We start from the raw sequence: 19,962 nt of genomic DNA, 5'->3' as shown, positions 1-19,962 counted from the left end.
CCAACCTGTGAAGTGGCTTGTTCCAGGATGCAGCTAGAAAAAAAAAATGTTGGTTTTGCAGCTTGCTGGTACCCAAAGGTGGTGGTTGTCCCCGGGAGGAGCTCCGCGGGCTCTGCCCCTCCACGGAATCACCCGGGCAGGGCGAAATCTTCCCGTAACCTGGGAGAAGCCCTGAAGGGTTGACAAAAAGGGCCTTAAACATAACGAAGCTGTACAAGTGAAACCGTCTTTGTGGGTAGTATTTGAAAGATGTCTCACCGAATAACATATAAAATAGTCTTCAAGCAATTCAGATATTGGCCGTTTGGAAAAGCCGATGGGGAGCAGGAAGAATGATCTTCCCCTCAAATCCAGCTGGTGTGCTTACAGCGATCTGGAGTTAAACTGTGGCGCTCTCCTTTGGTTTCTATAGATTTGAGGATGCATGAAAAACTGGATTTTGAGGGGGAAAAACGCTCGTATAAAATCTCTTTTGTTGGAATGAACACAAGAGGAACTTTTGCAAAGAAATACCTATAAGTATTAATACCATTGCACTTCTGCGTAATATAATCTCTAATGGGTATTTCAGGTGAATTTTTTGTTTCCTAATGTGCTTTATTAGGCAATTACATTTTTATAGGTCTAACTTTCCCTTTTGTTTAAAAGTCAGTCCTGATGCTTTCTTGGCTGAACATCGGCATCTTCCCCTCCCCTAGGTACTGGGGCAGTGTGTGTTTAATCATTCAAAGTGGAGAATTTTTACCTTCCAGTTTTTATATAGGAAATACTGTTAAATGATACATAGTCCATTTTTTAGGTAAAGTTTAATTTTGCAAGCAGATTTCAGGTTTTAGTATTTTTTTTTTCCCTTTGAAATGTCATGCTTTCGGAATGTCTCCAGACTAATGATTAGTCTTGATTTTTAATCTCTAGTTCCTTTTCTCACTTACCATTTTCCTGGTTGCCGTTTTACTTGTGATAAAAATAGAAAGATGAGTAGAACCTATTTTTTTCAACGGACAGCCCGTCTCCTACGCCTGTTTGTTTGTCACTGAAACCGGGGCCAAGAGACGCAACCGGGAAACCTGAACTGCGCGCAGCCGATAGCAAAATTCATTTTTATTTCTGTGGGCCAAAACTTCTGCAAAAGCAGGAGCAGACCTCTTGCTGCCAGCGCGGGGCTGCGCGTGGGACTCGTGATGCTGGAGGACACGGAGATCCGTGTCGATATTGTTGGGAAAACTGGTGTTGAAGTATTTGGGGGTTTGTATGTGCTGTTTTGTCTGAGCGCGTCCTGGGTAACGGGTAAAAGAAGGGTTTGCAGGGGGAATGGGGCCGATATATATGTGCACGCAGGAAACTTGGGCTTTGGGTGCCCTTGCAACGCTGAGGGGTTTGCAGTAACTCATTCCACAGCGGCGGCGGCTCCGTGCGCAGGTTTGGCGTTCCTGCAGTTTGTTGGAGCTATGGCCAACCTGACTTCCGTGCCCATGGGGTGGACAGAGCTCTCTCGTGCCCGTGTGCCACCAAGCATCCCCCGTAAGTCAGCGAACTCCTGCGCAGTCCTCGCTGGCCCTCTGACTGGAGCCTGGAAATTCCAGAGCACCGTTTCCTTCCCCTCTAAGTTTAAGCAAGTGGCATTTGCCCAGTCTGGTAAAACTCGTCTCTGCAGGAAATTTCAAATTCACTCCGATCTAGACTTTTATTCCAACCAGGTTTGGTTTTACTCCTGATCCAAATGAGGTCGAGGCCATTCGCAGAGTTTCCTATCAGCAATAACTGTATTTCGGCCCCAGTTGGGGAAACCAGAAACCTGCTTGCGCTGCGATCCTCCCACAGCGTGGTTCAGCTTGGAGAAAACCTTTAACCATGTCTAGCGTTCCTTAAAACCTCAGCTGTTCAGTTAGGACTTTGGAAAATAAAGACTTTGAAATAGCCAAATTAATTGCCTGGCTTTGGGGATGAGGACCAGGAGTTGCAGGACACCCGGATGGATTGGGAACTGCTCAGCCGAGTGTCGGGAACGGGGGAACAGATCACGGTATTTTTCTCAAGACTGAGGTCCAGATCTGTTTAAAGCCACCGCCTGGTACTACACCACGTTCTCACTGTTACTTGAGATGCATTAGCACAGTTCTGAATAGGAAACCACCACATGTTCTCCTTTAATCTTTATTGATTTTTTTTTTTTTTTTACAAGTATAGAATCTCATTTAAATCAGATAGCTATCTCGGCATCCAGCAATCTGCGTATTCCTCCTTCAGAGATGCAACAGAGGACACAAATGTCTCATTGAGGAACGGACTTGCCTTGCTCTCCTGGTGGCCGTTACGCTCTGACGAAAGCAGTCCCTTCCCGTCCGCGGGGAGGGGAGCGACGTCCAGGAGGCAGCGGCTACGCCGTGGAAAGGCTTCTCCCGCGTCTCGGGTTGGAATCGTTCTCGTCTCATGCAGAACAAGGCAAAGCCTTCTCCGTAAAGCCATCCTTGTCCGGGAGGTTGAACAGATCGCCATTTTGCGCAGAATAATTCTAGAATGCAACATAACCTTGAGGACATAATGAAGTGATTTAGAAATGGGCTAAGGCAGATCACGACCATACTTAGAGCTAAGTAATCAAGCGGATTTACCTACTTCCAATTTACTGGTTGATTGAATATTAGAAAACACAGCTCAGCCCCTTGGAAGGCGGCCGTGCGCACAGTTTCCTAACGTTTCTTTGGCTGTCCAGCGCGGGGAGGGTTAACCTCTCGCGTCTGTCTTGAGCCACGTTTGGACAAGATCTCCGTTTACTTTCCACCCACAAAAGACACCAGCATTTTTCAGTAGTGTAAGTGTATTCCAGGACTATTGCCCTAGCATCGAATGACTGAAAAAGGATTTTGTATTTATTTGATTTGAATAATTCAAATTTTATTTTACTTGTGGCCGACATGGACTGACTTCACTTTTTTTTTTTTTTTAAAAACTTTTAATACAGATTAAGAGCTGACTAAAGATCTCAAACACTATATACTGAGAGTCACTACAGATGTTAAAGAAAACACCAGCACTAGCACCCCTCCCCGCACGCCTGCCTTCCTGGCTCTCGGAAAAACCCGCTGCCGTAGAGTGGGACCTCGCTCGTTCCGTGCTAGTGCCGCTCCCTAGCCACTACGGGATTTTGCAAGGAAGCAAACAAGCTATTAACGAAATATCCAGGCTACCGCATCACAAAGCGCACTTTGTTCATTAACTCTGCCAAATGCCTTTTAGGCCTTTCCTCGTAGGATACTAATAAACTGACTAAAAAAGGGAGGGAGGCTTTATGAAAGGAATAAACTTATAAGGAGACCTCATTCTGCTAAATCAGAGAAATGCGGGTTGGGGAATCCCTGTAGAGAGAAATGCTTTGAAGGGAATCGTTGGCCTTGCAGGTTAGTGAGGTGAGAATTAGTTGAGGTTCTGCTGAGTGGTAAAGAACCAAAGTTGGCTGTAGAAGGAGAAGGGAATGTCTCCAATCTGGTCGACTCAGAACAGCGCGTCCCTTCTGTTATGCTTCCTGTCTGCAGTCACATTAAATTCCCCAGTAAGGCATCAGGGGTCTCCTCTCTCTCTCATAAACGTCTGGGATGATGCCATATGGTGTCTGTACCATTTTAACCGTCGTCTTCCCAAAGAGCTTCCTCTCGTAGTCTATCAGTTGCCTCCAGAAGCCCACGTTGGGGCGTATAACAGGGCGTCTCGATTTGACCCAGTTGTATGCCTCGAAGAGGGACACCTTGTGGTACTTCATCAGGTAGGCGATGCAGAGGGTGGCCGACCTGCTCACGCCGGCGGCACAATGGACTAAGGTGGCCCCGTGCTTCCGCGCCACGCTGTTTATCTTGTCGGCGACGCTGTCGAAGTACAGGGAGATGGGGGCGTTGGGCATGTCAGCCAAAGGCACTTTCACGTATTCAAACTGGGGCCAGTTAAAATTGGGGATCTCGATGGTCGCATTGATTATGCAGGTGATTCCCCGGGAGAGGAGCAGGTGCCGGTTAGAGGCAACGCTGCCCCGGCTCAGGTACAGCGAGGGGGTGATCTGGGCGATGCCCCCGAGGGCACCTTCGGAAAGCATTCGTGGAGCCATCAGAGTTCTCGGTAAGGAGTTGTGGCTTCTGGAGGTCATGGAGGATCTTGGCACTCACGCTTCCATTATGGGAAGAGACCCAACGGGATCTTCGGCCAAGGGAAGGATTGTCTGGCCTGGTGGTGCTAGGACAACAAGAGTTTCCTCCGCTTAGTCACTGCAAAACACAAGCAATGCCACATGAGCGGGGCAGCTGGCCGATGAGACCACGTCTATGCAAGGGAAAAGGAAAACCCAACTCGCCCTGCTGTGGCCTGGACAACCTCCCGCTGGCAAACCTCCCTGGGGTAAGGTGGTTCTGGGTTTGCACGGTGCTTGTTACCACAGGGCCCCCAGGCATTGCCTGGACGGATATTAACATAAAATCTCCCAGCCTAATTAGCTCCAATTACTCGTTGAGGGTTTGGGCAGCCTACCTGTGGGCCTGGACAGCATTTCACCCGGATTAGCACGTGGAAGATTAGCTACGCCTTGTTCATGCTCAAAAGCAGCAACTTCACACCTGGCCGGAGTCCAAGGGGATGGTGAGAAACAGCTCAGCGGGGCTGGGTGCAGATGCTGGCAATTTAGATTCCCCTGCCCTCTCCCCAGTGCCACCCTTCTCCTTTTTTAGGTACATGAAAGGCCCCACCAAAGTACACCGACAGAGGAAAGTTGCTCATTAGAAAAGGCAATGAGTCATGTCCATCCAGATCAGTAATCGGCTCTCATCTAGGCTGGGGAAGTGTGGAAAGAGTGACCTGGTTATGTCAGAAGCTGAGAGTAAAACCGAAGCAGAGGCCGGGACGAGGGAGGCTCTTTTCCTGCTGCTTTAATGACTGACTAATGCTTTGGAGAAAGACACGCGCTGCAAAGGCTTGGGCTTGCCTGCGTGAGCCACGGTTCCTGCCTACCTCTGCCATGCCCCCCAGGAAGGAGCCCCGCTTTCGTTTCCCCTATCCCTTTAGGACTTCTCCCAAGCCAGTGGAGAAGCCCCAGGCAAGGGGATGAGCCCCGGAGCATTGGTAATTTGTAAATCCCTTTTAGCTACGCAGTCTCCAGCCAGAGCTGTGCCACGGGAGAGGCTCCGGTCAGCACGGGCTGGGGAGTCCCTGCTCTGCCCAGGAACGTCTGAGCCCGCCAAAGGGTCACGGGGTGCCGTGCAGGGGGGATCTGGGGGTGCTCAGCGCCTCAGTGAGAGGGCGTCTGTCCCTGCAGCAGTTAACTCTCCGGGTCAGAGAGTCCTCAAAGGGCTGAGAGACCCCGACTGCAGCTTCCCCGGCCCCGACGCAGCAGTGCAGCCATCTGCATCCCGCACTCCGGGAAGCGCCAGCAGGTCTCAGCAGCGGCTGGTAACGCTGCCAGCGGATTTTTGGCATGGCTTTGCGGTACGGTAACTTAATGAGCATAACACGGTCTCCTCTGTGGCTTGTTCCCTGCTGGCAGCCACTTGAGCAGCTCCTGCAACCGTGGGCCCAAAGTGCCGGCGCTGCAAGAGTTCATGCCCCGACAAGAAGATTTTTGCTGCAGCTGTGAGCGCTCGGCTTCCCCTGCGGACACCCCCACCGCAGTCACGCAGCTGGAGCGGCAATGAAAGGCATGGCTTTTCAAAGGAATAAAGTCCTTTGAGCAGGGGAAATCCCTGCTCTCAAATAGATGTTACTGACAACGCAAAGGATTCGGGCACTTACGCTCGGTAACAAACTGTCCTGCTCCAGATCACCGACCGGCTCACGGGCGCTGTGGGCTGCTGAAGCACGGGTGTCTCATAGAGCGTGTCCAACGCTGAGCTGGGGAGGGAAGAGAGCGCGGGGTTTACTGGGATCTGTGCCGGACCCAAAGGGACACCAGGCAGCCCTCTCCGCGGAGGTGTGTTGAAGCCACTCGATTTAGGTGTTGTCTGAGGGAGGAGCACGGCTTCCCTGCCTGCTCCTCGGGGAGGGACAGAGGCCTCGGGAAGGCACTCGGTGCTGACAGCATACTGTCACCAACCGCTGCCAACACAGCGTTCAAAATCACGGTCAGCCCAGAGGAATCCGAGGCTGGCACAAAAGTCATGACTCAAAAAAAAAAAAGTGTAATTAATTAATTTGCTCTAACATCTCCTTTAGCATCCGCCAAGACACTCGCCTAGTCCCAGACAGCTGGTGCAGGTCTGCGCTTTTTTTGACGGTGCCCAAAGCACACCGTCCCAGGAGCCCCGCTGCAAGGGCCGTGCTGCCTGGTCCTGCACCGAGAGCTGCTGGAGTTGGGGTTACGCTGAGCTCCGGAGCGGGAGCGAGGGGGAAACGGGACAGCTTAGCTTTGGAGCCGGGGTCAGAGAAGGGAGAGCTGCCGTGGCCGGAGGGTCCCGGCGCGTTGGGCAGGCGTGGTGGCTGGCCAGGGAGGCCGCGCACAGTGCCGCACCGGGACCTGTGCCAGCACGGCCGCAGCGCAGGGCTGCTGGGAGGCAGGGCGGGCTGGGAGGCTCTGGCAGCGCTGGGGAGCTGAGACAAGCCGGCCGGAAGCCAAATGACGAACCCAAACGGGATTTTTTTATAATGCCACACCTCCCTCGAGGATGGCTGGGAAACGTTAGCAGAGGACAACCTGCAAACGTGCTGCGGGAAAGGCCGGCGGGCGCTGCCACGGCACCTCGCCCCGCTCGCCTGCCACGGGCCCGCTGGTGCCTCGGCGCCTCTGGAGCAGGGCAGCACCGTCCTGGCCTGGCTCCCACGGACCAGGGCACCCGAATCTCTGCCCGGTGGGGCCCTGATACGCTGCTTGGGGTTGAGCACGCTCGCCTGCCCCACATCCACGCTGCTACGCCTGGGCTCCGACTGCTCCCCAGGGGAACTCGGAGCGCTCCTCGGGGCGGTTTGGGAAGGGCTTTGCTGCTTTCCATAAAATGGTTCCTGTTTGCAGGCAGCAACTTATCCAGACATTTGCATGTGACAGGCTGGGCTTGCTCTGCAAACTCTGCTGCCGCCGGGCTGGCAGCGAACTGCCCGCACACCGCTCACCGCCTGCGCCCGAGCAGCCACCCGAGACGGCATCGCGTGGAGCAGAGATGGACGGATGAGCGGCGTCCTGCCATAGGCCATGCTACTCGCCCGGGAAGAGAGGAGCAGTGCAAAGGAGGTGCCCGTCTGTCCCACCTCCGCTTGCTGTCGGCAGCGGCGGGGGAACGGGGTGGATTTTGGGGCCAACAGGGAACGCGGATGGATGCCCACAGTCCCGTGTCCCAGCTACACACCGCTTCCCCGGGGCTCCAAATGGCCGACACCAGGCAGCGCTGCCTCTGCTCGAACCGGAACAGCTTCTTGTCCAGAAAGAGTTAATGTTTTGGAGAGGAGTTCATTATATAAGCAGAGATAAGGCTGCTGCGCTCCCTCAGACCAAGTGCCTGGCAGCGGAAGGTGCTGCCCAGCCCTGGCAGGAGCAGATGCCGGGGGGGGGGGGAAGCTGCTAAGGCAGAGGGGCAGGTGCCAGCAGCCCTTCCCGTGTTTCACGGCGGGAGCTGGCTGGGATGCCACCGACTGCGACATGCTGTCTCAGGCATGTGACAGAGCCACGGTCCTCCTGCCCACACGTACCAGGCTGAGCAGCTGCTGGCTCGCGGGGAGCCTGAAAATGAAAGGGGCCTCGTCTGCCTCGGATGGCAGAGGCTGCGCGCAGGGTGCGGCGCCTTCGGCTGATGATGTGGAGCTACCACCAGGCTTGCGGGTGCGAGTCCTTATCTGTCCTGATGGCTGCACCTTCTCCTAACCCTCCTGCCCGGCCCCTGCCAGCTTCAGACAAAGGCTCGCCTAAAGCCTGCTCTTTTGCTCCTGTAAAACTCCATTTGCCTTTCTTAACACACCCAATTTATCCTGCCGCGTCCCGCTGTAATCCAACACTGTTGCTCTTCATGCAGTAGTTCCCATCATTGTGCTGGGGCAGAGAGAGAGGAAAAGAGTGAAAAACCTCTTCCCAGCCATTGCAAAAAGAGAAAAAGAGCTCAAGATCAAACGAGGCACACACACAGCTCAGCCCTGGCTGTGCCACCCGTGATACCTGCAAAGGACAGCGGCCAAACAGGCCAGCACAGCGGCAAACGGGGCACGGGGAGAGGTGCTGGCCGCAGGTCCAGCTGTGCCTCATTCAGCCTCTGCACAGAGACGGGGAGAGCTGCACCGAGACAGCCAGTTTGCACCGTCTCACGGGAAAAAAAACCCCATCTTCTCCTGTTTCTTCTTGGTTTGAGTTTCTGAGTGGTTGTGTAGGCTGAGCTGGTCACACCTGCCTGAAGTCAGTGTCCCCGAGGTGCTGGAGCCTGTCCCAGCTGGCTCATCACCCTGCGAGGGGGCTGCGGGTGCTCCCCGGCACGCCGCACCTGGGCCGCGAGACGGTGATGGGAGGCGGTGCGGGCTGTTACGCCGAGGGGTCAGAACCGGGGCTGTCTCTGCAGGAGCAGCCGACAGCCGCCCTCCAAAGGAGATGGGATGTGGTTGTGGTTTCCTGCGAAGGGGCGGAATTCCCAGAGGGCGCAGCATGGTCCTTCGGGCAAAGACTGGCTGGTGGTGGGCTGGTAGCAACCAGGTGCTCCTGCTACCACATCCTCATTTGCTGAGCTGACTCCAATTAATGGATTAATTAATCATGTAACAGCCCTGACCCACAGCAAGCCCCTTTCTAGATTCTGCCTTGGTCTTTCCCATGCACGGAGACCAGCTACTGCCACGTGCTCACCCAGCTGGGGAGGGCTGGGGACCCCCCCCCGCCGCCTTGGGGTCTCTAGCCCAGGTGACACGGAGGCAGGACCAGTGCAGCCTCCTCCCTCCCCTGCAGATTGGTGGGTTCGGCCATTTCTCTCATCTGCATAATCAGGGGTGGGGGAAGTGAGTGGGTAATTACAGCCTGGAGATGATTCCAGTCTTCAAAGCTTCCAGGTCCTTTCCACACAGCTCCTGGCCAGTGCTGTCCTTGGGTGCAGGTTTATGATGAGGGGATGCTTCTCCAGCACCCGCTGCGGTTGGGACCTCACCCTGCAGACCCACCAGCTCCCTGCAGACCCACCACTCAGGTAAGTCTGGCTGGCTCGTATCGGGCACCGTGTGTGTTTCTGCTGTACCTCGAGGCCAAGCTGCGTGGTTCATCTGCGGTCGGGTCTGCTGGGAGAAGGGGCAGGTGCTTTGCCCATGGTAGCTGCTCCCATGAAGACTGGTGGTGTGTGCCTTCGCAGGGCTGACCAGTTTGACACTGGGTTGTATCTACCTGGGCTGGATTTCCTGGCATCAGAGCGGCTCCTGTCCAGGCACGGGGGTTTCAAAAGCAATACAACGATGTTGATGTAGTAGTTTGCGTATCAGGTGGTCCAGTCCCTCAGAAAGGTTGCTGCTGGCAATGCTCATGGCTCTGTTCTTCCAAATCTTGCAATAGCTGGAGTTTGTTTTTCTTGCTTTCGTTCCTGGGAATGCAGTCCTGCTAACAAAGGCTGAAATTCCCACAGGAAAGCATTCTTGGCTCCTGGATCTCCTGAGAAAAGCTTGAAAAGAGCTCTGGAAGCTCAAAAGACAGAAGCAAGCAGGCAGATGTTAGTTAAATACACTGTGATCTCTAGGACAGGAGGGGAGAGCCTTGCTTGTTGGTCTCCAGACAATGAACTGGCAAGTCTTGGCTTCTGGTCTCTTATTCCGGTGCTGCTGGGTGGCTTTCTCTGACTTTTGAGGTAGGGGCTTTTTTTAAAATTTTTGTTTTTAAGGGCTCCTCTGGCTTGAGAGCAGAGGCTGTGGCTTGTTCCTGAGGGACTTGAGTAAGACTTGCGGTTTGCATTGGATTGTGTCAGTAACACGGCACCGTAGCTGGTACTTGGCAGGGGTGAGAGCATCTCTCGGGCCCTTCTCCCCCTGGACCATACGAAATTCTGCAGCTGTGGGACTCGGTACCCAGCTTACCGGGTGGGGAGGGACGGCTGGTCCCACTCTGGCTTGGCTGCTGGGTGCCCCCAGTGTTCTGGCAGCCGTTCTGCTGCTCCTGCCCCAGCGCTGCTGGAGGGCTGTGGCCAAGCTGGGCATCCTCGGAGGGGTGCGGAGGGCAGGGTCCGAGTGGTACTCGGCAAGTTTAGTGCGTGGGGAGGACTAGGTGAGTCGTGGGCCTCACTGCTGATAGAGCAGACACCGAAGCCCCTGGTTTTATTCCCAGAGCATCATCTGGGATTCGAAGCAGGTTTGTGGGTTGGGTATGTGAAATGTCAGTACTGAAGCAAGCCTTCTCCGCCTTCCCAGGAGAGGCAAAGTTATTCATTTTGGAGATGACAAATGCTCTCTAATGCTGCAGTAAAGAGAAGAGTCAATATTGCAGGCGCTGAATGAACGAGCCTGCTCAGGGCTCTTCCTAGCCAGGCTGAACAGCAAATTGCTTCAGAAACGGTCTTGGAGAACAGCATTTAAAATAAATTTCAGCAGAGAGCACAAACTGCAGCCATTCTCAGGGTCAGGTCTTGCTCACGCTGAGTCCATGGGAGTTCAAAGTGGGCTTGAGGCCGCGGGCAGGCTTGCCTCTCCCGGGCGTCACAGCAGTGACCGCAGCTCACTGCTCCACTGGGGTCTTTGCTTTCCTGCCTTTGGCCATCGTGGATGGGCTCCTGAAGCTGGTACAGACGCCTCTTAGGCTTGTGGTTCAGAGCCATCAGCATGTCCTCGTGATGGAAGGGACGAGTAGTTTGGTTTTGAAGTGGAAAAGAAGGAAGGGAAAGCAGGAGGGGATGGTGGAGTGACTTGGGCCGTGACAGAGAATGCCTCGACTGAACCCTGATTGATTCCTGCTTGCAGCCTGCGTTACCCTCTCAGGCGAGCACAGGATGGAAGCTGTCAGATGTTAAATCAAGATAATAATCTGTCTACCCAAAGCTCTGAGCAGGCCTGGCTGCTTGTGCAGCACCCAGCACAACCGGGTCCCCCGTGTTTGCAAGAACACGCTGGTAACTTCCCAAAGGTTTCGTGGCGTGTTTCAGGCGTGACTCCCCTTTACACAAGAAACTCGCAGGGTACGGCCGCAAAAGGTCCCAGGCTTATCCTTGCTCAACGACCCCAGATCAAACATGTTTAGTCCACGAGCACAAAGCCTTGTTTCCCCCCCCGGTGCGGCACTGCCTCCTCCACACACCTGGAATTCAGGCTGCTCCCGTGACCCGAGCCAGCTCTCCAGGCTGATGAACACGGATGAGCCTGTCCCAGCCTGCTGCGACGCTGCCTTTGCAGGGGTGACAGCAGGCGCTCCTGCGTCACAGTTCATCTCCCTTCCACGGGCGCCGATGGGGTGCCTGGTGCTCTGGGCAGGCTCGGGTAAGGCCAGGGCTGGGCAAGCCTCACCCAGCTGCCTCCTGCAGCCCAGGAGCAGCATCCTCGCTCTTGCGGCCAGTCTCTGCTTGTGCCGCAGGCGCCTTGCGCCACCGAGCCCTGGTATGTGACCAGGCTGCAGAGGTTAATACGCTGAGCAAACTTACGAGGGGTTAAACGAGCGATTCCAAAATGCATGGGTAGCACTGCAAGCGTTTACACACCATCGGGGGGTGCCTTATGGTTGAGGACTGCAAAATCAGCCCAATGTGCTCCCAAATGTCTAGTGGGGCTCTGCCAGACCCTCGGCCCCTCCTCACTCTGTGAGCCAAAGCTTGGCTCCCTGATCTGCTATTCTTCCAGCACCAAATGAGCAGAAAAAGCAGGTGGTGAGGTTTTTGGAAGCATCCATCTGAGGATGTTACTTGGCCCATTGGCCAGGGTCCCCGGCTGCCTGCGTGCCTCTCCCAGGCAGGGGGAGGCAGCTCCACGGACTCTTTCTGCACACTGCCACTATTTCCTTGGCGAGGCAGCAGAGCCTGCCCACGGGCACGTTACGCACTCCCTGCCACGCAGCCGCCCCCTCCTTGCCGCTGTGGAGTGGGAACAGGCAGGGCTGCTTCCTCTCCGCTTGACAGCTGGATCCTGCCAGCTGCGAGCAAAACCTCTCGCCACGGGGAGAGCTCCGGGCTGGCGTGCAGGGGCAGAGCGAGACGGGGAGCAGGCGCGGGTGCAACCTAGAGCAGGCTGGTATTTATAAAATCCTGCGTGATACAGCCGCTCCGCTCTGGGGACAAGCTTCCCTCAGCAACCAGCAAGGGGATTTTATGCAAGAAAAACAAACCATCTTTCTTTTTAAAGCAGTGTCTGTTATTTTAGAGCTGCCGGCTCTAATGCGCCGTGCTCTGCGTGCCAGTTGCTTGGAGAAAGCAGCGGGGGCACAGGGCTTACCTGCGGGGCCCCGGTACGTGCCAGTAGTGTGGCCATCTGCATCTTACTTAAAAACTCTGGTCGGGTGCATGAAACACTCTTTAAAAAACCAGAATTAAGCCTTGAGGAGGCATGAATGGGATCCTACAGTTGTGTGCAGCCTCAGTTCTGTAGTCGGCTGAACATCAAGGGCTGTTTTTGAACCCCAAGTGGAGATATCATCTGTTCTGAAGGGCTACAGCTTATTTCACTGCCAGCTGATGGCATCTGGATTGCAGGTGGCTTAGAAAAGCTCCCCTGCTTCCCGTGTCGGAGTGTGTGTGACCCTGGGAGGACATGGAAGGAGAGGAGCTGGGGCATGCTCGGGGAGCGGACCCATGCCTGGCTCTGGCTCCCAGGGCGCTGCAAGCTGGAGCCTTGTTTTTCCCTGCGTAGTCACAGCTTGGCAGGAGGGGCACAATCTCTTCCTTATTAGTTGAACAAAACACAGGGACCTGGTGAGTTTGCTCGTCTGTGACCCTGCTCTCTGCTGGGACCTGGGCTGCTCAGCTCGCACCGTGGAGCTCGCCCAGGTCTACGCTGCCGGGGGTTGTGCCTCTTGCTTATGTGGCAGGGCTGTGCCCTGACCCTGCCAGCCCACCTCAAAACCCATAAAATTGAAGGCAGCTGCAAATTCACTGCAACGTGCCGTGGAAACTGTCTGGTGCTTCCATGCTGGCGCTCACCCGGAGCTGTTCCAAGGGTACTGCCAACTGGTGTGTGCTCTGAATGCAGCCCCGCTTCTCCGGGGGGTCTCAAAGCCTGGCACCCCCTGGTAAACCTGACTGTGACACTCCCCCCGTGGAGGAATCCCCTGTGGGCAGGGGCTGCCCACGCTTTCCAAGGCCAGGCAGTGGTTTGGCATGGGGCAGTAAAAGCAGGAAGCAAGAGCTGAAGGGAGAGCAGCAAGAAAGCAGGATGGGAATGGGCTGGTCGGCTGCGCCCGCCAGCAACAGCTGTAAGGAATGAGGTCACCTTCTGAGCACATCGATGGGGTTGCTTAGGGTAACAGGAAGGGAGGCCAATTTTAATCAATTAGTTGGAAATCAAGTTTACATGCAGTAGCAAATGCTTCCCATGTAAGCAGCGCAGGGCCAGCGCCCCTCGCCTCCTGATATGTAGCTCTGTCTGCTCCGGGCTTGGTGAAATTATATTTTGCTCAGCGGAAGGGACGTGGAGCAAATTCAAGTTTTCTTCGCAAACCAGGACTCCTGCCCCTGTGAGCTGCTGCTCAGCCTCCCCGCAGTGGGAAGGGACCTTCCCCACAGAGGGAAGAATTAAGTCTCATCAGGCCAGGTACCCCAACCTGGCTGTGGGGCGCAGGGCTGGAGTGAGTGTGGTGGTACCTGTTGAGCCTTCCTGCTGGGAAACTAAAACCTGCCTGATTTTTTTTTTTTTTTTTAGAAGCGGGAGAGTAGCTGTGTGAGACCATCCCATGAGCTGTAGTGCTGGCACCAGGGAGTGCTCCCCAGCCCCGCCGTGCCCAAGGAAGGGGGGTGGGCAGTGCATTTGCCTTCTAGTTCAAGGTTTTATTTCCAAGCAGCCAGGGAGCTGGGGCTGCTGTTCAGAGATTTCTCAGCTATTTCCAAATGCCAGAGCCCTATCTGCTAGACGGTCACATTTCCGTTTGCATTACGGTTGCTTGGCCTGTCTTATTTGAAGTGATAAATCAGCGTGTGTGTGGCAAGGGTTGTGCACCTGGAGAGGAAAAGGGCTGGGAGAAGCTCCTGTACCCGGCTCAAGGCATGACCCCCACCTTCTAGGGAAGGCCACCCCGGCAGGTGACCCCAGGAAGGGAGGTTCTGCAGTGGTGGCAGGAAGCCTGGAAGGCTTCTCAGCTGTGCTGGTGAATGGCGTCATGTAGACAGCTCTTCTGGGGCCAGCATGTGGTGAGCAGGAGCAAAGCTGCTGCCTGTACCCGCTGCCTTGCCCGGATGCCTTTTCCCCTCATCCCTGGCTTCTGCCTGGATGCCCAGATGTGCCATGTGCCGGCTCCCTGGGACAAAGCTGGTCCCAACTCTCAAAACAGAGGTCTGTTTGAGACCTTCATGTGCAGGGTTTTGCACTTCTTTCCTCCCTCCTGTAACGTCTGGTTTAGAAGACTTTCCCCCATACCCTATGCATTTCTAGCACTAGAGCAGCATGAGCTCTCTGCCTTTCCAGCACTGAGATTCCAGCTGGGATCAGGTACTGGATTAAGCCGTGCACATTTCAGTATTGCCCTGACCAAGGAGGCAGTGTCAGAGCCTGGAGCAGACCCTGCAGAGCAGCGAGGGCTCGGATGAAATCCCTGGGCTTTCACCTTTGTTTCTGGAGGGGAGCGGGATGCGTGTGCCTCTGTCCAGGACCCAGGCGAACCCCCAGGGACAGGAAGGACAGGCAGAGCTGCACGTTCACGCCTTCTAGGCATAAATTGATTAAAACCTGCTGCATTACTGCTCCCCTCCTGATGTTCACCAGGGTCGCGTTAGTCAAGTCGTGGCAGCAGATCTCTGCCGGTGGGAACTGACACACGCCCTCCAAACTGGGGACTCTTGGTTTTCGTGGCTTGGGAGCTGGAGTGCTCCAGAGCCTGTCCCAGCCACAGGGACCGTGGCATGCACCAAGGTGGATGGAGAGGCCCAGGGGGGAATCTACTCCCTGCCAGAGCAGGGACAGCTGATCCGGTGTATCATAAGGGAGAACAGTGTTTTGTCAGTGCTAATCCCTCCACCATTCCTGTGGCAGCGGCATTAGGGATAAATTGAACTTGCAACGTGATATTAGGACATCTGTCAATACTCAGAGCTTCAGAATAAAAGACTCATTTGCCACCCAGTCGAACAGGTTATAATCCTTCCCCGTCTCCCTACAGCCAAATGCCACTCATTGATTACTAGTGTTGCTCAAAGCAGCTACTCCGGAGCTGAGTCAAGGGCCACGCACACAACCGGTTTGGTTTTGAGGCCAGCCAGCCACAGGCACGCGCCAGGGTTTGCAGGCACCGGGGTGCCCTGCGAGCCGGGGTGCTGGGGGCAGCTGGCACCCTGACGGGCGGGAGCCAGGGATGCACGCTCTGCTCCGGCACTGCCGGTACCGCGGTGTGGGCTGAGGCTTGTTTCCACGTCGAGGAAACACCCGACCTCCGTACCTGGCTATTCTGGTGCAGATCTGGAACAACTCCCTCTCTCCAGCCAGGCTCGCTCGGGGTTTAACCACCCGCCAGCAGGTTTTTGCCTTGTCCTGCTCTTTTTGGGCACCTTCCGGCACGGCCGCCCGCACCGTCCCACCGCAGCCAGCGCCGTCCCGACCCACGGCGGGACCGTCCCGACCCTGGCGATGGCCACAGCGTGGGCAGCCGGGCCGGGGCCGCCGGGGCTGCATCCAGCCCGCTGCGCCGGGGCGCTGCTCCGCTCTCCCTGGGCACCCCGCTCCGGCGGGGGCATCTCCCGGCCTCCCCGTGGGACCGCCGGTGCGGGCAGACCTGAGGCCACGATGAAGGGTTGGGGCACCGGGCGGAGGGGAGGTCGGTGGTCTCGCAGCCGGAGCTGCCCTGCCTCCCGGGGAGGGCGCCTGAAGGCGGATTTACCAGGGTGAGCCGTAAATAACGCAGAAGCAGCGGGGAAAGCCGGCGAAGCCAGCAGCCCCCGGCAGCCCGGCCCCCGCCGGCCGGAGCAGCCGTGGCAGGCGGCGCTGGCTGCCGGCCCCGGGCGGGGGCGAGCCCGAGCCCCGCGCCCCCCTCCGCCCCCGCGGGGCCCAGCGCCCCCTCCCCGGCCCCTCTCCCGGGGCCCGGCCCCGCTGCCCCCTCCCCCTCCCGCCCCGCTCGGCGAGAGCCCGGCCCGCTCTTACCATGGCTCCTCGGCGGCGGCTCCGCGCTCCCTCGCGGCCGTGGCGGGCGGCGGCGGGGCAGGACTTTTATCGGGCGGCAGCCGGGCTCCGTCTCTCGGGCTGCCACCTGACCGCGGCGCTGCCGGGGCCGCCCTCCGCCCGCCGAGCGGCGGTTACCAGGCTACGGCGGGGCCCGGCCCGCCCGGCTCTGCCCCGGGGCGGAGGCAGCTGGCGCCCGGCCCAGCCTTAAAGGCGCCGCTGCCCGAGGGGCCGGGGGCCGGTGTCCCGCAGCGGGTGGGGAGTGTCAGCGCTTCCCTCGGCCCCGGCCGTCTCCGCGGGGAGTCAGTGTGTGGGGGCGAGTTGGGGGTCCCTGGGGCGATGTGCCAGAGTCAATGAAGGGACGTGGCGGGGCCCCGCTGGGGATGGGAGAGGGTCCGTGTGGGGATGGAGATGTGGTGGGGTCCCTGTTAGGGGTGGGACGTGTCGTGTCCCCACGGGGACCCTGCCAGAGTGCGTGGGGTTGCGGTGGGGTCCCTGCGGGGATGGGGACAAGTGAGGGTCCCTGGGGGGGATGAGGATGTGGCAGAGGCCATGAAGGGACCTGGTGGGGTCCCTCCGGGGCTGTGGCAGAGTCTGTGCGGGACACGCCAGGGGCCTGTGGGGATGTGGCAGTGTCCCTGTGGGAACGTGACAACGTGTGGGGAGGGGGATGTGGCAGGGTCCACGAAGGGGCATGGCAAAGTGCCTGTTAGGGGTGGGACACGTCGTGTCCCCATGGGGACCCCGCCAGAGTGCGTGAGGACAAGGGGGGGTCCCTGTGGGGGGGGGGCAGCCCTAGGAGAGGGAGCTGAGCCTGGGTTTTGTGGACTCGGGACGTCCCCGAGCCACAGCTGCGGCTCTCTCCTCCCTGCGCTGGGAACCGGGGGAGAGCAAGGAGGGTGGCCCGGGTCCCCTCGCTCCCATGGCTCCTCATTGGTGTCATGCTGGTGTCCCCATGGAGTGATGGCGTGGGCAGGGGGATCCGCACGGCAAAGGGGAGAGTTTGGCTTTGGCTGGAAACCATCGGGCTAAGGTGGAAGGGTCTGCTCCGTGGGACAAGGCTGCCTGGCGCTGGGGAGAGGAGGAGGAGGGCAGCTTTCACTTTAACCCCCTGACTGCTGGAACGAAGCGTTGCCACCCTGGCCCGCTTTTGTTTGGTTTCTGGTTTTGTTGTCACACGCTCAGACCAAAATACCAAAAATCCCTAATAGGAAGCTTCCCCTACCCTGAGCCCTCTGGCTTGTATCTCACTCCAGCAGGTTTCATGACTCAGCAGCCCAGATGGAGCCATCCCTCACAGCCCTCAGCACCAAATCTGTTTATTGCTCCAGAGGCTGTTTTTCCGAGAGCCTTGCTGCTTTATAACAGCCAGCGCTCTTCCTTAAAACCCTGCCTCTCCAGCGAAGGCTCTCGTCACACTCAGCGCGGAGGTGGGCGAGGAACAAAAATAGACAAATTAAGAAAACCTCAAAAGGCCAAAAAATGAAAATGTAAGGATTTCGGCTCTGCAAGCTCAAGGTTTGCTTTGCCTCTGCGTCGCATCAGCTCTGCTCTGCGAACCCCTGGGCGATCTCAAGTCTACGGAGAAGCTGAGAGATGGGCTGAACCTCCGGCGTGTCCTCTCGGGAGCTGGGGTCGAGGGACCATGCCCTCGGCTGAGGGCTTGGAGCCCCTGCAGCGTGAGCCGGGGGTGGTGTTGGCCACGGGCAGCGTAGGGAACGATGAGGATGGGTTTTGTGGTGGCAGCCTCAGCAACCCGTGGGGTTTCCTCCCCAAGCATCTAAACCCCTCATTTCACCGTCATTAAATAAGAAATAGGCTCGTGCACAGCCCTAGCTGCTTGTCCCGGGCAGTTCTTAACTACTCGCACAACTGTGCACGGATGTTTTTAATGCTGGTGTAACTTGTGCTTTTAACCTTCGCCCTGCCGGGAGCTTTATGTGTTTTTAGTGTGGGTTAGAGGATGCAAAGAGGGGAAACTTGGGAGGCCTTTGACCCAAGGACGCAGCAAATGCAGCGGGGACCGGAGCTAAAAGGAACTGTCGGCTCCTCCCTGCACTCAGCCCCAGCAAAGGGTTCGTTTGTGGGGTGCTGGGAGCGAGAGCGGGGCAGGGCGGGAGCCGGGGCACCCTGCGGGTGCTGCTGAAAGGCTGGTGTCCTCCAGCCCTCCCCCAAAGAGCAATTTTGGCCAGAACGGATGTGCAGAGGGGCAGGTGGGGCTGTGAGGGTTTGCTCTTGAGCGCAGGGGAGGTGTCGGGCAGCAAGTGTGTTCTTGGATGCCTGCTCACCCTCTGCCCTGGCGTGGGGGGCCAGCGGTGCCTCCGTGGGACCCCCTGCCCCGGGAGCGCAGCCTGCGCTCGCAGCAGGTACTGCCCGGGTTACGTGGGGCAGCAAACAGGAGGCAGGCTTCTCCCCCTTCCCGTAGGAACCTGTGCGTGTCTGCACGACACGAAGACAGCGTTGGGGAAAAGACGCTTGAAGCGGGACCAGACCCTCTCGGTGACGCCCCACGGTGCCTTTGGGGGCAGTGGCATTGGAGGGGCTCAAGCCCCCCTTACTGCAGGCCAGCCTGGCAGATAGGCACCGGGGTGAGCCTGGCAGGGTGCAGTCCTGGGCACATTCCCGAAGGGTGCGTCTGGCCCACAGACCATTAGCTGGTCATTAGGGCTATTAGCTTAATCACCGGGGTGTTTTCCTGCCACACTCTGTGATCAGGGTGTGATCAGCAGCCGCAGGGTCACGCAGGCCGGCTGAGTGGGGAGCAGGTGGCTGCTTTCCGCACGGCCGTGGCACGCGTGTGCAGGGATCCGCCGCCATCCATCCATCCTCTCCAGTTTCCATGGCTACGCCAGAGTTTACTCTTCCCCGCCTTCGGCCGCCTGCACGGGCGTGATGCAAAAAAAGGTCTCTGCATGATGCAAAAAGCCCAGGGATGTGGGTCCTCCTGGGTTTTGGTAGCAACAACTGTGTCCCAGGGTGGTCAAACCCCAGAGCAACGGGCGCTGACCGTCCCGGCAGCGCGGGTGTCCCAGCCAAACGGCACCTTTACGGCGTTCAGGAGAGCTGTGGCACGGTTTTGGGGTGCTGCTGTCCCCTCCTCACCTCTCTGACGGCAGCAGGGACCCGGGGGAGGCAGTGAGTGATCTTCTGGGGATAAATCCGGCCGTGGAGCCATTGGCCGCCTCTCGTTCAACGCGAGGTGACAGCGCGGAGCAGAGATCCCTCGGCAGCGCTCAGGCTGTGGCTTGTTAATGGGGGCAACAGAACCTGAGCTTTAGGTCACCGCATGCGATTTAAGTGGCCGAATGTGGGTCACCGGGGTCCTGTCTGGAGAGGCGGGGGGATGTCACAACACAGCAGGATTTTTGTTTGCTTTCCAGTGACACAAGGAGCAGAGGGGGTAGCGCATCCCAACTCACGGGCCCGGTCCCCTTGGGCAGAGGCAGATTTCGGCTTAGGGGGTCCCGGAACGTGGCTGGGGTGCAGTCGGCTGCGAGGGTGCGTGACTGTTTCCAAATTCACGGGGTGCTCTGATTCACGGGGCCGGTGGGTGAAGCGGGAAGTGTTTCCGTAGCCCAGGCGTGTAGCACCCGGCTGCGTTCGGCTGTGGGGAGCCACGTGCACCGGAGGCTTAGTCACTGCATGGCAACCCTCCTGCCTCACCCGGGCATCCCTGCCTGCTCCTGCCTGCCTGGCCGGGCTGCCTGTGCCATGCGAGGAAAGCGCCGTCCCCAAGGCCAGTTTTCCATCTGCTGCCCCACCTGATGGGCTATA

At 57.5% G+C, this 19,962-nt stretch overlaps 1 protein-coding gene across 2 annotated transcripts; it reads right to left on the bottom strand.

Moving 5' to 3' along the window:
- Positions 1-2,930: 2,930 nt before the first annotated feature.
- On the bottom strand, positions 2,931-16,359 carry DUSP14 (dual specificity phosphatase 14). 2 transcript variants are annotated; one of them, XM_054847971.1, is made up of 3 exons: positions 16,171-16,341; positions 5,767-5,865; positions 2,931-4,253 (listed from the first exon to the last, which is right to left on the bottom strand). In XM_054847971.1, exon 3 carries the CDS (start codon positions 4,133-4,135, stop codon positions 3,539-3,541), a length of 597 nt encoding a protein of 198 aa, XP_054703946.1. In that variant the 5' UTR covers positions 4,136-4,253; positions 5,767-5,865; positions 16,171-16,341; the 3' UTR covers positions 2,931-3,538. The 2 variants fall into 2 exon arrangements, with proteins under 2 accessions (XP_054703946.1, XP_054703947.1); XM_054847972.1 differs by lacking the exon at positions 5,767-5,865 and having other exon boundaries at positions 16,171-16,359.
- Between the last annotated feature and the right edge of the window lie 3,603 nt (positions 16,360-19,962).

The sequence above is a fragment of the Grus americana genome, chromosome 19 (assembly GCF_028858705.1).
Source record: "Grus americana isolate bGruAme1 chromosome 19, bGruAme1.mat, whole genome shotgun sequence".
Taxonomy (NCBI): domain Eukaryota; kingdom Metazoa; phylum Chordata; class Aves; order Gruiformes; family Gruidae; genus Grus; species Grus americana.
Note: the sequence above shows the minus strand (reverse complement) of the source record. Positions and strands in the feature narration are given on the sequence as shown.